At 44.2% G+C, this 15,469-nt stretch overlaps 1 protein-coding gene across 5 annotated transcripts in view; it reads right to left on the bottom strand.

The window, feature by feature from the left end:
* The window catches only part of ABAT (4-aminobutyrate aminotransferase), a 144,627-nt gene that overhangs the window by 21,837 nt on the left and 107,321 nt on the right, over positions 1-15,469 (bottom strand). For all 5 annotated transcript variants that reach the window (XM_073542809.1, XM_073542805.1, XM_073542807.1 and 2 more), the window contains 4 exons: positions 12,629-12,692; positions 11,720-11,868; positions 11,254-11,391; positions 10,873-11,040 (listed from right to left, as the gene is read on the bottom strand). In XM_073542809.1, coding sequence (XP_073398910.1) covers positions 10,873-11,040; positions 11,254-11,391; positions 11,720-11,868; positions 12,629-12,692 — 519 coding nt within the window. The remainder of the gene's footprint in view (positions 1-10,872; positions 11,041-11,253; positions 11,392-11,719; positions 11,869-12,628; positions 12,693-15,469) is intronic.

The following is a 15,469-nucleotide window of genomic DNA, read 5'->3' as shown; positions in this document are numbered from 1 at the left end:
AGCCCCAACGTGTGCCCAAACAGTGGTCCCCCCCATATATGGGGTACCAACGTACTCAGGACAAACTGGACAACAACTTTTGGGGTCCAATTTATCCTGTTACCCTTGTGAAAATAAAAAATAGTGGGCTAAAAATCACTTTTTGAGGAAAAAAAAAATATTTTTTTATTTTCACAGCTCTGCGTTATAAACTTCTGTGAAGCACTTGGGGGTTCAAAGTGCTGACCTCACATCTAGATTAGTTCCTTAGGTGATATAGTTTCCAAAATGGGGTCACTTGTGGGGGGTTTCCACTGTTTAGGTACATCAGGGGCTCTGCAAATGTAGCATGACGCCCACAGACCATTCCATCAAGTCTTCATTTCAAAGCGTCACTACTTCCCTTCCGAGCCCCAACGTGTGCCCAAACAGTGGTCCCCCCCACTTATGGGGTACCAGCGTACTCAGGACACACTGGACAACAACTTTTGGGGTCCAATTTATCCTGTTACCTTTGTGAAAATAAAAAATAGCAGGCTAAAAATTTATTTTTTGGGGAAAAAAAAATATTTTTATTTTAACGGATCTGCGTTATAAACTTCTGCGTAGCACCTGGGGGTTCAAAGTGCTCACTATGCATCTAGATAAGTTCCTTAGGGGGTCTAGTTTCCAAAATGGGGTCATTTGTGGGGGAGCTCCAAAGTTTACGCACACAGGGGCTCTGCAAACACAACATGGTGTCCGCTAACGATTGGAGCTAATTTTCCATTCAAAAAGTCAAATGACGCTCCTTCCCTTCTGAGCCATGCCGTGCGCTCAAACAGTGGTTTTCCCCCACATATGGGGTACCAGTGTACTCAGGACAAACTGGACAACAACTTTTGGGGTCCAATTTATCCTGTTACCCTTGGGAAAATAAAAAATAGCGGGCTAAAAAATCATTTTTGAGGAAAAAAAATTATTTTTTTATTTTCACTGCTCTGCGTTATAAACTTCTGTGAAGCACTTGGGGGTTCAAAGTGCTCACCACACATCTAGATAAGTTCCTTCGGGGGGTCTAGTTTCCAAAATGGGGTCACTTGTGGGGGAGCTCCAATGTTTAGGCACACAGGGGCTCTCCAAATGCGACATGGTGTCCGCTAACGATTGGAGCTAATTTTCCAATCAAAAAGTCACAAGGCGCTCCTTCCCTTCCGGGCCTTGCGGTGCGCCCAAACAGTGGTTTATGACCACATATGAGATATTGATGTACTCAGGAGAAATTGCCCAACAAATTTTAGGATCCATTTTATCCTGTTGCCCATGTGAAAATGAAAAAACTGAGGCCAAATAAAATTTTTGTGAAAAAAAAAGTACTTTTTTTTTTTTACAGATCAATTTGTGAAGCACCTGGGGGTTCAAAGTGCATACTATGCATCTAGATAAGTTCCTTGGAGGGTCTAGTTTCCAAAATGGGCTCACTTGTGGGGGAGCTCCAATGTTTAGGCACACAGGTACTCTTAAAACAAGACATGGCAACCGCTAAACATTCAAGCATATTTTACATTCAAAAAGTAAAATGGCGCTCCTTGCCTTCTGAGCCCTGAGCCGGTTTATGACCACATATGAGGTATCAGTGTACTCAGGAGAAATTGCCCAACAAATTTTAGGATACATTTTATCCTGTTACCCATGTGAAAATGAAAAAACTGATGCTAAAATAAAATTTTGGTTGGAAAAATTAAAATGTCCATTTTTTCATTCCATGTTGCTTTAGTTCCTGTGAAGCACCTGAAGGGTTAATAATCTTCTTGAATGTAGTTTTGAGTAGCTTGAGGGGTGCAGTTTTTAGAATGGTGACACTTTTGGGTATTTTCTGCCATTTAGACCCCTCAAAGTGACTTCAAATGTGAGGTGGTCCCTAAAAAAAATGGTTTTGTAAATTTTGTTGTAAAAATGAGAAATTGCTGGTCAACTTTTAACCCTTATAACTTCCTAACGGAAAAAAATGTTGTTTCCAAAATTGTGCTGATGTAAAGTAGACATGTGGGAAATGTTATTTATTAACTATTTTGTGTCACATAACTCTCTGGTTTAACAGAATAAAAATTCAAAATTTGAAAATTGCAAAATTTTCGCCAAATTTCCATTTTTTTCACAAATAAACACAAAAATTATCGACCTAAATTTACCACTATCATGAAGCCCAATATGTCATGAAAAAACAATCTCGGAATCGCTAGGATACGTTGAAGCGTTCCTGAGTTATTACCTCATAAAGGGACACTGGTCAGAATTGCAAAAAATGGCCAGGTCATTAAGGTCAAAATAGGCTGGGTCATGAAGGGGTTAATAGGCATAAAGAGGAGTTCATAGAGGGACTCCAGTCTAATAACCAAAGGACACAGCTGCGCATAATGGCCCTACAAAATCCTGAATTGGACTTTGCACACTGTAAGGATAGAGCCAACCGAGTGCTGCGTGAACCAAACCCTAGCAGCACAGAGCCCACTAAGCATCCTGCAATTACATACCAGCAGGAGACAGCATCCTATCCAAAGGCCTCTATTGAGATTGACAAGCCAGTCCAAGATGATGATTCTGCTGCAGACTTATGTCTCCAAATCAAGGAACTAACCAAAAGTGTGGCTGCACTCACAAAAACTGTGCAGTCCCTGCAAGTGACTCCAAAGAAGAAGATCCAGCTGGCCTCCAGTCCAGATGACGTCCCGTGGCGACAGCAGAAGAGGATCCCACCGACCAGAGGGAGAGACAGTGATCGTTACGACGTGGACGGACAGCCCATCTGTCGCCGCTGCAACAAGGTGGGACACCTAGCAAGATACTGTCATTCAAACAAGCAACCCTTGGGGCAAGGGGCCAACCCCCAGGAGTAAGATGACCAGGCCCACCAAATTGGCGAGACAAGTACGTAGGAGGACGACCAGTCCTGCCTGTCGTGATTGACGGTTTTCCGATGAACGCTTTACTGGAAACCGGCTCCCAGGTGACAACGATGCCATATGTTCTTTTTAAGCAGTACTGGGCAGATTCAGACATTACTCATAGCCCAGATAAAGACCTTGCCATTTTTGCAAGCAATGGTCAGCCCTTGCCTCAGATGGGATATAAAGAGATGACCATCAAGATTGGCCGAGTAGAATTGCAAGGTTTGATTATAGTATATATTGACAAACCTTAATGCCATCCTATGATCACTTTAGGCACTAATGTAATTGAAAATTGTCTTGGAGAAATTATTGCTTTGTTACAACAGATAGCCGAGACTGCCAGTACCAGTCAGCAGCGGGTTCTGCAAAAGGAGATCAGAGCCCTGATGCAGAGACAACAAGTAGAGCTGTCTGGTGGAGAAGTCGGCAGTGTCAGAGTAAGTGATCCTTTCCCCATTGCAGTACCTCCCAGAAGTGAAATGTTAATTTGGAGTCGGGCAGCAATAGGCCTAAGGGGTCAAGATTACCAAGCCATGGTAGAACCCATGTACTCGGATAGTAGGCCCACTATCCTGACAGCCAGAGGGGTAGTTGATGTCCGCAAGGGGAGAGTACCAATACGCATCTTAAATTGTGGGGAGAGAGAGGTGCACTTACCCCGGTATGCCACCCTTGCTAAACTGTTCACTGTCAGCAACAATGCAATAGACACTAGAACCCTTGATTCCTTCTGACAAGGTGGAAGAGAATGGTTCTGAAGGGCAGCAGGAGGATTGCTGTCAGCAACTACACGTAGGAACTGACTCTACCCCTTCGCACCAAAAGCATGGGGCTTACTGGGTGGCTCGAGAATTTGAACGGGTCTTCAACAAACATCCTCTAGACTTTGGGCAGGCAAAAGGGGTCCAACATCATATCCCCACCGGAGATCATTCACCCATTAAAGAGAGACACCGGCCTGTACCCCCAAGCACACTATCAACGTGCCAAGAGTATGTTACGGGAGATGAAGGAGGCTGGGGTAATCAGATAGTTGTAGCCCCTGGGCAGCTCCATTAGTCCTGGTTAAAAAGAAAGATGGTACTATGAGAATGTGTGTAGACTACAGGCGGATTAACAGCATTACACATAAGGACGCTTACCCATTGCCTAGAATTGAGGAATCACTAGCTGCACTGATAACTGCTATTTATTTCTCTAACTTAGATCTCACCAGTGGGTATTGGCAGGTTCCTGTGGCAGAGGCAGACAAAGAGAAGACAGCGTTTACAACACCAATGGGCCTCTGCGAGTTTAACTACATGCCGTTCGGGCTCAGCAATGCGCCAGGAACATTTCATCGGTTAATGGAATGCTGCCTTGGACATAAAAACTTTGAAACCATTCTGCTGTACCTGGACGACATCATCGTCTTCTCCAAAACCTACGAAGACCATTTGAAGCACCTGGCCGAGGTATTCGAAGCCCTGTCAAACTTTGGCCTGAAAATAAAACCGTCCAAATGTCACCTTTTGAAACCCAAGGTGCAGTACCTAGGCCATGTGGTGAGCGCGGAAGGTGTGGCACCCGATCCTGACAAAGTCACCGTTATCCGGGACTGGCAAAGACCCAGCACTATTCATGAAGTGAGCCAATTTCTTGGGTTAGTAGGCTACTATCGAAGATTTATCAAGGACTTCACCAAGATAGCAGCACCGCTGCAAGATCATCTAGTGGGCCAATCCAAGAAGGCCAAGAACAAAAATCTTCCGTTCGAGTGGAATAAAAGGATAGAAGCGTCCTTCACCAAGTTGAAACTGGCCCTCACAGGAGATGAGGTCCTGGCCTACCTTGACTATGACCAACCATTTTTACTTTACACTGACGCCAGCAACGTGGGATTGGGAGCAGTGCTTTCACAAGTGCAGAAAGGCAAAGAGAGAGTGATTGCCTATGCCAGCAGGAAGCTTCGTCCCACTGAGAGGAACCCCGACAACTACAGTTCCTTTAAACAGGAGTTCCTCGCCATAGTCTGGTAACAGAGCGCTTCAAACACTACTTGGCTTCCGCAAAGTTCACTATCTACACAGACAATAATCCGCTAACCCACCTTGAAACGGCAAAGCTCGGGGCACTTGAGCAGCGATGGATGGCCCAGCTGTCCAACTATGAGTTCACCATCAAGTACCGAGCAGGACATAAGAAAGCTAATGCAGATGCATTGTCCAGGATGCTCAATTCACAAGACGGGGAGAAGATCCAAAAGAACGCGAAGAAATCGAGTTACCAGCCTTCCACCGTCCAATTGCAGCCCAGCGCTCCCAAGGAGTGAGGAATAAGCGCTTTGTCGTACGAGAGGTAACGTTGAATCCATTACCCCATCATGAGTGGGCAGACACAAGACAGTGACCCAGCTGTTCGCCTCGTAAAGGAGTGGCTGGCACAAGCTGATGCACACCCTGGTCCAGATGACCCACAGGAAACACAGCAACTATGGAAGGAGAGTGGCAAGCTGTTTATCTACGAGGGTAAACTGTGTCGGAGGAACATCAACTCGCGCACACACGAACTGGTCTGGCAGGTGGTAGTCCCGAAGAAGGATCCGCCAATGGTCTTAGAGGCGTACCACAATGAAGCAGGACACTTCGGTTGGAAGAAGTTGGAGGTCCTACTTCGTGAAAGGTTCTACTGGGTTGGCATGAAGAGTTCCAATGAGAAGTGGTGCCGAGAATGTGGCCCATGCAACCTGCGTAGAAAAGACCGAAACAGCCAGCGAGCTCCATTACAGCCAATCATCACAAAACAGCCGCTTGAGCTGCTAGCCTTGGATTACGTGAAGTTAACTCCGAGTAGGAATGGCTACACTTATGCTTTGACCATCGTGGACCATTACTCAAGGTTCTTGGTAATCGTACCTGTTAAAGACCAAACAGCGAAGACAGCAGCCAAGGCATTTCAACTACACTTTTGTCGACCGCACGGATACCCTGAACAACTGCTCACAGACCAAGGTCCAGCCTTTGAGGCAAAAGTGTTCCAGGAGTTCTGTAACATGTACGGTTGCAAGAAAATCATAACGACGCCGTACAGACAAATGGCATGTGTGAGAAGATGAACCAGGTGGTCATTGACTTATTGAAGACCTTACCTCTGGAAGAACGAAACCAGTGGCAAGAAAAGTTGCCAGATCTGGTAGATCTATATAATCATAAACCGGTAAACTCCACAAATTTCACTCTGGCCTACTTGATGAGAGCGAGACCTGGCAAATTACCCATTGATTTGGACATGGGAGTCTTAACACCTGAGACAACATCACCAGATGCAGACTGGGATACAGAGCGGCAGCAACAATACCGCAAAGTGCAAGAATGTGTGGAGAAAAGTTTGTCCCAAGCAAGACAGAGGCAGGAAAGAAATTACAATCAACACGCCCCTGCAGTTTCCTTGACACCAGGAGAACAAGTACTCAAAAGAAAGAGACGTGTTCGCAAACTAGATGACCAGTGGGAGGCAGAGCCATACACCGTAATACCTTCAGACTTTAATAACACCAAGGTATGCCTCATCAGCAAGGATGGAGGAGAAACCTTAGAAGCAGTCTCGACAGATCATCTAAAGGTGTGCCCTGATCAATTGAAAGACAAGGAAGAAGTCCAAGATACTCCACGGCCCATAGTAGAGGTTTAAGAGAAGATGCAAACTATCCTTGGAGAATTTCCTCGGACGTGGGCACAAGTAAATCAGGCAATAGTAGTGCCAGTCCTAACCTTTCATCAGCCTACTGCACCAGATGAAGTAGAGACTCTAAATGAAATGGCTCCAGTAACAGATACCACATCTGCAGAGGAATGCGGAAATCTGTCCCCTGCTAACAGCGAATCTGACAATCTCACGGTGAGTCTAGGAGTAAAGAGAGGGCAGTCTAGAATACCAATCTTACACAAGTCTACTTATAGCGTAGTGACTAGTGCACTAACAGTAGACATCAGAGAACAGGTCAGGTCATCTGAAATACCTATACTGCGTAGATCCACTCGTAGTACAAGAGGTCAGATCCCTGCCCGTTACAGAGATTATGTAATGTAAATAAAGTAATAAGAATGTATAGTTGTAACCGTTAAGCATGAGAGCCTACAGAGACTTACTGTATGAACCTTTTTAAGTATTCGCAATAACCAGTTAAAGGACAATTGGGCCACAGGACTATGTGTGGTCAGAACTTTTAATTGTAAATAGTTACTCCAAAAAGGCCTTGAAAATAAGTTGCCGGCGTGGCCGAAAAACAGGCCCATCTACAGAGTGCCCTGTAGCCACGCCCAGGGACGACACACAAAGTGGGTTAAGGCGGTTCCCACCAACCAAACTCCAGGTACAAGCACAAAGACAATTCCTGGATAGCAGTGTAAGGTCTGGTCGCCTCAGTAGCTGTGCTATTGTTTCTTTTTCTTGTCTGGTTTTTGATCATTTTTACATTTTTAAGACTTTGTAGAGTCCAGGAGTACTGAACTTAACTGGGGGGGAATGTGACACCCCAGAGTCCGGTTGTCACAGTGACACTGCCTCCCTCTAAGAGGTGAAGTCATGCTTGGAGGCAGAAGGGGGGCCCCCATGCCAGGTAACAGATTAAATCACAATTCCTGCTGCAGGTCAGAAAAGGGAGCTGCCTTATAAATTCTGGCCAGCAGAGGGGATTGGTGAGTCAACTAGAAGTGAGCTGAGGGGTTTGTCATGGAAACGAGAGCAGCTGTGAGGAAAATGACAAAACAGATAAACGTGAGATAAAGAGATCTTTCTGGAAGATCCAGTCAGTTCAAGACTGAACTGACTGAATTCAAGTCTCCAGGTCCAGATGAATTACACCCCAGAGTACTGAAGGAGATAGCAGAAGAAATTTTTGAACCCCTCTCCATAATCTTTGAAAATTCTTGGAGAACAGGAGAAGTGCCAGAAGACTGGAGAAGAGCAAATGTTGTTCCTATCTTCAAAAAGGGGAAGAAGGTGGACCCAGGCAACTATAGGCTGGTGAGTCTGACTTCTATACCAGGAAAGATCTTTGAACAAATTATTAAACAACATGTATGTCAATACCTGGATAAGAATGAAGTGATTAAACAGAGTCAGCATGGGTTTCTAACTAATAAGTCATGTCAGACTAACTTAATTTCCTTCTATGACGGTATCACTGATTGGGTGGATCAAGGAAATGCTGTAGATATAGTATATCTTGACTTCAGCAAAGCATTTGACAAAGTCTCTCATACAATCCTTATTGAAAAAATGACTAAGTATGGAATGGACAAGGCAACTGTTAGGTGGATTCATAACTGGCTTAGTGATCGGACCCAAAGAGTGGTCGTAAATGGCTGCACATCCAGTTGGAAGAATGTCTCAAGTGGGGTACCACAGGGCTCTGTCCTGGGCCCTGTATTGTTCAACATCTTTATCAACGATTTAGATGAAGGAATTGAGGGTAAACTGATTAAATTTGCTGATGACACAAAGCTAGGAGGGATAGCTAATACTAGAGAAGAGAGAGAGAGGATTCAAAAAGATTTAAATAAACTGGAGAAGTGGGCAGCAACTAACAGGATGGTTTTTAACAGGGACAAATGCAAAGTACTACATCTGGGCAATAAAAATGAAAAAAGCATATATAGAATGGGAGGAATAGGGCTAAGTGACAGCACATGTGAAAAAGACTTGGGTATACTAATAGATCACAGACTGAATATGAGTCAACAGTGTGATGCAGCAGCAAAAAAGGCAAATGCAATTCTAGGATGTATTAACAGAAGCATACAGTCTAGATCACGTGAAGTCATTATTTCCCTCTACTCCTCTTTGGTCAGACCTCATCTGGAATATTGTGTCCAGTTTTGGGCACCACATTTTAAAAAAGACATCAACAAACTGGAGCAAGTTCAGAAAAGAGCGACCAGAATGGTGACCGGTCTGCAAACCCTGTCTTATGAGGAAAGGTTGCAGGATTTGGGAATGTTTAGTTTGCAAAAGAGAAGACTGAGAGGAGACTTAATAGCTGTCTACAAATATCTAAAGGGCTGTCACATTGTAGAAGGATCAACTTTATTCTCATTTGCACAAGGAAAGACTAGAAGCAATGGGATGAAACTGAATGGGAAGAGACACAGATTAGATATTAGAAAAAACTTTTTGACAGTTAGAGTGATCAATGAGTGGAACAGGCTGCCACGAGAAGTGGTGAGTTCTCCTTCAATGGAAGTCTTCAAACAGAGGCTGGACAGACATCTGACTGGGATGATTTAGCGAATCCTGCTTTGAGCAGGGGGTTGGACCAGATGGCCCAGGAGGTCCCTTCCAACTCTACGATTCTATGATTCTAAGACGGAGAGGCTCTGGGGAAGCTAAAAAACTGCATATAGCAGACCCCAGAGTCAAGCGCTAATAGAGAGAAAAGGGACGTCAGAGTCCTTGGTGGTCAGGAGCTGTATGTCCTGATCGCCGAATCTGAAAGTACAGGGGATTGCAAATTCGTGTGCGACATTGAGCACCTGAGGGCACGGCAACCGATAAGGAGCCCGGGGCTGACGGTGAAAAGGACGGTACCCGTGGAATAGGCTCATGCTGACAGCCGTACAGGTTAGTGAAACCATCGCGAATAGAGGGTCGCAGCTTAGTTATAAACAGCGCAGACCCACACACAAAGCGCAGAAGAAAGGTCCTAACCCCCACCTGGCAAGGTGGATCCCCTGAATGCCTCCAGGCGAGCCGGACTCATTCCATCACCTGTATGTGGTACTCCGGATTGCAACCAATTACCAATAAAAGGTAAAGAAACTGCACCTCTCTGTGTCCTCCTCTCATTTCTCTGCAGCCCAACAGTCACAGCCATCTTAATTATTAATCAAACGTCTTTGCCCTGGGACTATTGCACTACCTGTGGAGAGCCATTTTCACCTCAGCTGCGCCACATCAACAGTCTCAGGGGAACAACACCGCAGCGCTGGTCACCTCTGACCAGAATACCACAGGTGGCGTCACGCATTTAACCATCTATAAACTTAATCTTCATTTCTACCACATCTAACAACATCACCAACAACTTTTCCCCTTCCCCTTTCATCATTTTTATTTAATGGACGCCCCAGGGCCAAGGACCGGGTCGCCGCCACCGCGACACCGTCCCCCGTTGAAGTCGACGGGCCCAGTACAGAGTACCCCACGGTCCCGCATCGCGCCGCGCGCTTCACATATCTATAGTAACAGTATATGCATTTTTTCTGCTTTCCTTCTATTGTTAAGCGGGAGTCACACACAGCGATCTCGCTAGCAAGATCGCTGCTGAGTCACAACTTTTGTGACGTAACAGCGATCTCACCAGCGAGATCGCTGTGTGTGACAGCGATCAGCGAGCGGCCCCCCTGCCGGTATCGCTGATCGCTGCAAGAAACCTCTGGACATATTTTTGGTCGCTGGTCTCCCGCTGGCCAGCACGCATCGCTGCGTATGACAGGCGGGAGACCAGCGATCAGCTGTAAAAAATAGAACCAAAATAAAAAATATAGTTATTCTCACCTTCCGACGTCCTGCGCAGCATTCCCGCCTCTCTCCACGCTCCGGTCCCAGTGATCCTTTGCACGAATGACCGCGAGACTTCGCGCTCCCACGAGACCGTGACGTCTCGCGGTCATTCTTGCAAAGGAGCACTGGGACCGGAGCGTGGAGAGAGGCCGGATGGCTGCGCAGGACGTCGGAAGGTGAGAATAACAATATTTTTTATTTTGATTCTATTTTTTACAGCGATGGCAAGCGATGCCGGGCACTCGGCCTCGCTGTGCTGATCACTGGTGAAGCTGTCTGTGTGACAGCTCACTAGCGATCACATAGCGACTTACCAGCGATCCTGACACCTTGATATTGGTGTCGGTATCGCTGGTAAGTCGCTATGTGTGACTCCAGCTTTACTGGGCTTAATGAAGGATACGAAAATTAGATTACTTACTGCATCAGGCCGTAGTTCTTCCTTATGGTAAAAACCTCCTGTAATCATTTTCTTACTGAAGGAAACCACATCAGCTGGATCATCCATGCCCCAGTGTTCATGGGCCCAGAATTTACCAGTTGCGCCACCTCCTGTTTGTACTTCATCGACCAAATAAGCACATCCATGCTGGAAAACACAAAACACATTTGTGTTCAGACTTCCAACATAATACAAGAATTTAGAGGTTTTCAGAATCATTCTCATTTACGTTTTCTACTTAGTAGAAACATCGAGGTTATGGTACGTTTCCAAAGTTGACCATTTCTTCTGTTATCAAGTCACAGGATGCATCTAATGTACATGCAAACATTACATGAATTATAAAAGAGAATCTCTTACTTTTCTGGCGATTACTCTCAATTTCCTGAAAAAGTCATCAGAAGCATGATTGTCACCCCCTTCTGACTGAATTGGCTCCACAACTATCCCAGCAACCGTCTTTTTCTTTTTCCTGTATTTTACAATCAGGTCCTCCACCTAGAGATGTGAAGAAAACACCGTGCTGACATTTCCATTTGGACATTATATTTTTTTGCGGTTTCTTAGTTCTTAATAAACTCCAAAAGTTTGATATTTGAAAAAATATATACTGTTAACATACTGAGAACCTAATGTCTCCATTACAAGGCACCTGGTCTACAGCCTCTCACACTCCTAAACACTTTTTGCTATGTCTGCACTGACTACGGAAAGGAACAAAAGATTCAGAATGGATACCTTGATCCCTCCTGTAAATTGGATTTACACAGCTTTTACAACAATAAAATGGAAGAATGGAAACCCTGCCCAGATTTAGCCAAATTACCTCTTCCAAGCAGCGTGCCTCCTCTTCTTGGTTTTCCTTAACAAACTTCTCAAGTGGGTACTTTAGCCTTGGGAAGGGGGCAATCGGCCAGTCAAAGGACGGAACGTCTAACTTGTGTATCGCTTTAGAGTGCGTTGTAGCCAAGCAACCTAGAACAATGACGATAAAAGACTTTAGGAAAAACTTGCAAATGAAAAGCTAAAAGCCTCCCTAGGAGACCAGAGTATGAAAGTTTGACAAGCCAAGTGCTTGGAAGAATGAAAAAGAATGAAGAAGGGGAGTCGGTGGCCGCAGGGTAGGGACTTGCCATCTACATGCAGCCGTGGCCCACTAGTTGACTGCCACCAGTCTACACTCTTTGTTCCTACTTTTCTCTCTAAGCTGAAGGATTTTTACAAACGGCGGTGAATGTGAAACTTCTAAATCGCCATGTCCTAGCACATTTTATATAATATATATATATATATATATATATATTTTTTTTTTTTTTACACAATAGGTAGCTGTCAAACCATTGTTCTGCTGATTGTTTGGCCAGTAGCCATCTCTTCTGACTCTCGGAGAGGAATGCTCACTCCTGTGTTCTCTATGAAAGAGCCGATGCCAGACTCGTGAGGAGGATGCTTATCTTGCCAATAACAAAAGGATCGGCAGTCTGAAATCAGACATTCTGTATCCATATCTCTCTCAATATCAACTGTTGGAGTACAATCAGGAGGAACCCATACACATTAGATTCTCGGCAAAGTCCACTGATGTGTATGGGACCTTCAGAGAACAAAAAATTAGGCAGATCTAAAACAGATAGATCTCCAGAGCGTTTTCCTATCTCGTAAAACTGCTTACATTTCCAAAATGTGGCCTTAATTGTGACGCATTCACCTCAGTATATCACCCCAATGTTCTTACCCATTGTTCGTCCATGAAAACCTCCCATAAATGATAAAATGCTGTAGTCTGGACAACCTGGAGACTAAAACAAAAGAATAAAATGTTAGTAAGACGTAGATAGCAGGGGCCCCGCCAGAATATTTGAGAATCTACATCCTAGTGACCAGCAGCCATATTGTTAAAAGGAATCTGTCACCAGGTTTATGCTCAGTCTTACGGCAGCATAATATAGGGATGTTTCACCTTCTGAGCTCCTTGCTATAGTTTTGACAATAACAAAGAACTGAGAGTCTTCTCAATGAGGAGATCTGTCCAAACCCTGTCTAATAGAGTATAGACAAAAAGATGCCGATAAGATGCGTGGGCTGGATAACCAGAGATGATGAATATCAAAGAGTATGTAACAGTAGGTTATAATTGATAGAATTGGTAGAGCTACAGGAGATAACACTGTTGTAACAAAGTACAGCAAGAAGCTCAGTAACTGACACAGTGTTAGAATCAGGATTTTTTACCTGACTTTGTCCTGCTCTCAGTTGGGGCACCAAAACCCTAGTGACAGATGATTTTAAACCCCTTTCTGACATTAGATGGTATTCCAATGTTAAATCTCTGTGTATGATGCAGGCTCTACTCCTGAGCCTGCACTTACCCGGCAGATGCTGGTAGTCTTACATAGCCAGCATCGAATGCAGACAGCAGCGAGCAGAGCTGAGCTTCACCCACAGCTATTAACCTCTTAAACGCTGCCGTCAATCTCTGATAGCGGTATTGCAACGCACATAGTCCAGGAGCATGCTGTTCCCAGAGCCATTCACTCTCCACTTTGCGGTTACAAGGTGCTGATGGTTTGCAATGGCAGAGGAAGGTCTGCTGAAAGCTTCAGTGCCTGCCATGATGGGGATCCTGTGAAGATTAATTTTATTGCAGAACTGGAGTGGTGCTACTTAACCCCTTAACCCCCAAGGGTGGCTTGCACGTTCATGACCGGGCCAATTTTTACAATTCTGACCACTGTCCCTTTATGAGGTAATAACTCTGGAACGCTTCCATGGATCCTGGAGATTCTGACACTGTTTTCTCGTGACATATTGTACTTCATGCTAGTGGTAAAATTTCATTCATATAACTTGTGTTTGTGAAAAAAATGGAAATTTGGCAAAAATTTTGAAAATTTCGCAATTTTCCAACTTTGAATTTCTATGCCCTTAAATCACAGAGATATGGCACACAAAAAACTTAATAAGTAACATTTCCCACATGTTTACTTTACATAAGCACAATTTTGGAACCCAAATTTTTTTTTCTTAGGAAGTTATAAGGGTTAAAAGTTGACCAGCGATTTCTCATTTTTGCAATACCATTTTATTTTTATGGACCACATCACATTTGAAGCCACTTTGAGGGGTCTATAAGATAGAAAATACCCAAAAGTGACACCATTCTAAAAATTGCACCCCTTAAGGTGCTCAAAACCACATTCAAGAAGTTTATTAACCCTTCAGGTACTTCACAGGAATTTTTTGAATATTTTTTTAAAAAAATGAACATTTAACTTTTTTTTCACAAAAAAATACTTCAGGTTCAATTTTTTTTATTTTACCAAAGGTAACAGGAGAAGTTGGACTGCAAAAGTTATTGTGCAGTTTGTCCTGAGTACGCTGATACCTGATATGTGGGGGGGAACCACTGTTTCGGCGCATGGCAGAGCTCAGAAGGGAAGGAGCGCCGTTTGACTTTTTCAATGCAAAATTGGCTAGAATGCAGATCGGACACCATGTCACATTTGGAAAACCCCTGATGTACCAAAACAGTGGAAACCCCCCACAAACACCACCATTTTGGAAACTAGACCCCCCAAGGAACTTATCTAGATGTGTGGTGAGAACTTTGAACCCCCAAGGGCTTCACAGAAGTTTATAACGTACAGCCGTACAATTAAAAAAATCATTTTTTCCACAAAAATGATCTTTTCACCCTCAATTCTTATTTTTCCAAGGGTAACAGGACCCTAAAAGTTATTGTGCAATTTATCCTGAGTACGCTGATACCCCACATGTGGGGGTAAACCACTATTTGGGCGCATGGCAGAGCTCAGAAGGGAAGCAGCGCCATTTGACTTTTTTGGCTGGAATTGAGATTGGACACCATGTCGCGTTTGGAAAGCCCCTGATGTACCAAAACAGTGAAAACCCCCACAAATTACACCATTTTGGAAACTAGACCCCCCAAGGAACTTATCTAGATGTGTGGTGAGCACTTTGAACCCCCCAGTGCTTCACAGAAGTTTATAACGCCCGGGCGTGAAAATAAAAAAAATTGTATTTTTTCCACAAACATGATCTTTTAGTCACCAATTTTTTTATTTTCCCAAGGGTAACAGGAGAAATTAGACCACAAAAGTTGTTGTCCATTTTGTCCCGAGTACGCTGATACCCCATATGTGGGAGAAAACTACTGTATGGGCACACGTCGGGGCTCGGAAGGGAAGTAGTGACGTTTTGGAATGCAGACTTTGATGGAATGGTCTGCGGGTGTCATGTTGCTTTTGGAGAGCCCTGATGTACCTAAACAGTGGAAACTCCCCCCAAAAGTGACCCCATTTTGGAAACTAGACCCCCCACGGAACTTATCTAGATGTGTGGTGAGAACTTTGAACCCCCAAGTGCTTCACAGAAGTTTATAATGCCCGGGCGTGAAAAAAAAAAAACAAAAAAAAGCTTTTTTTTTCCACAAAAATGATATTTTTGCCCCCAATTTTTTATTTTCCTAAGGGTAACAGGAGAAATTGGACCCCAAAAGTTGTTTTGCAATTTGTCCTGAGTACGCTAATACCCTATATGTGGGGATAAAACACTG

The sequence above is a fragment of the Dendrobates tinctorius genome, unplaced genomic scaffold (assembly GCF_039654945.1).
Source record: "Dendrobates tinctorius isolate UK_male_01 unplaced genomic scaffold, ASM3965494v1 ptg000129l, whole genome shotgun sequence".
In the NCBI taxonomy this organism is placed as follows: Eukaryota; Metazoa; Chordata; class Amphibia; order Anura; family Dendrobatidae; genus Dendrobates; species Dendrobates tinctorius.
The sequence above is the reverse complement of the archived record's forward strand: the minus strand, read 5'-3'. Positions and strand labels throughout refer to the sequence as shown.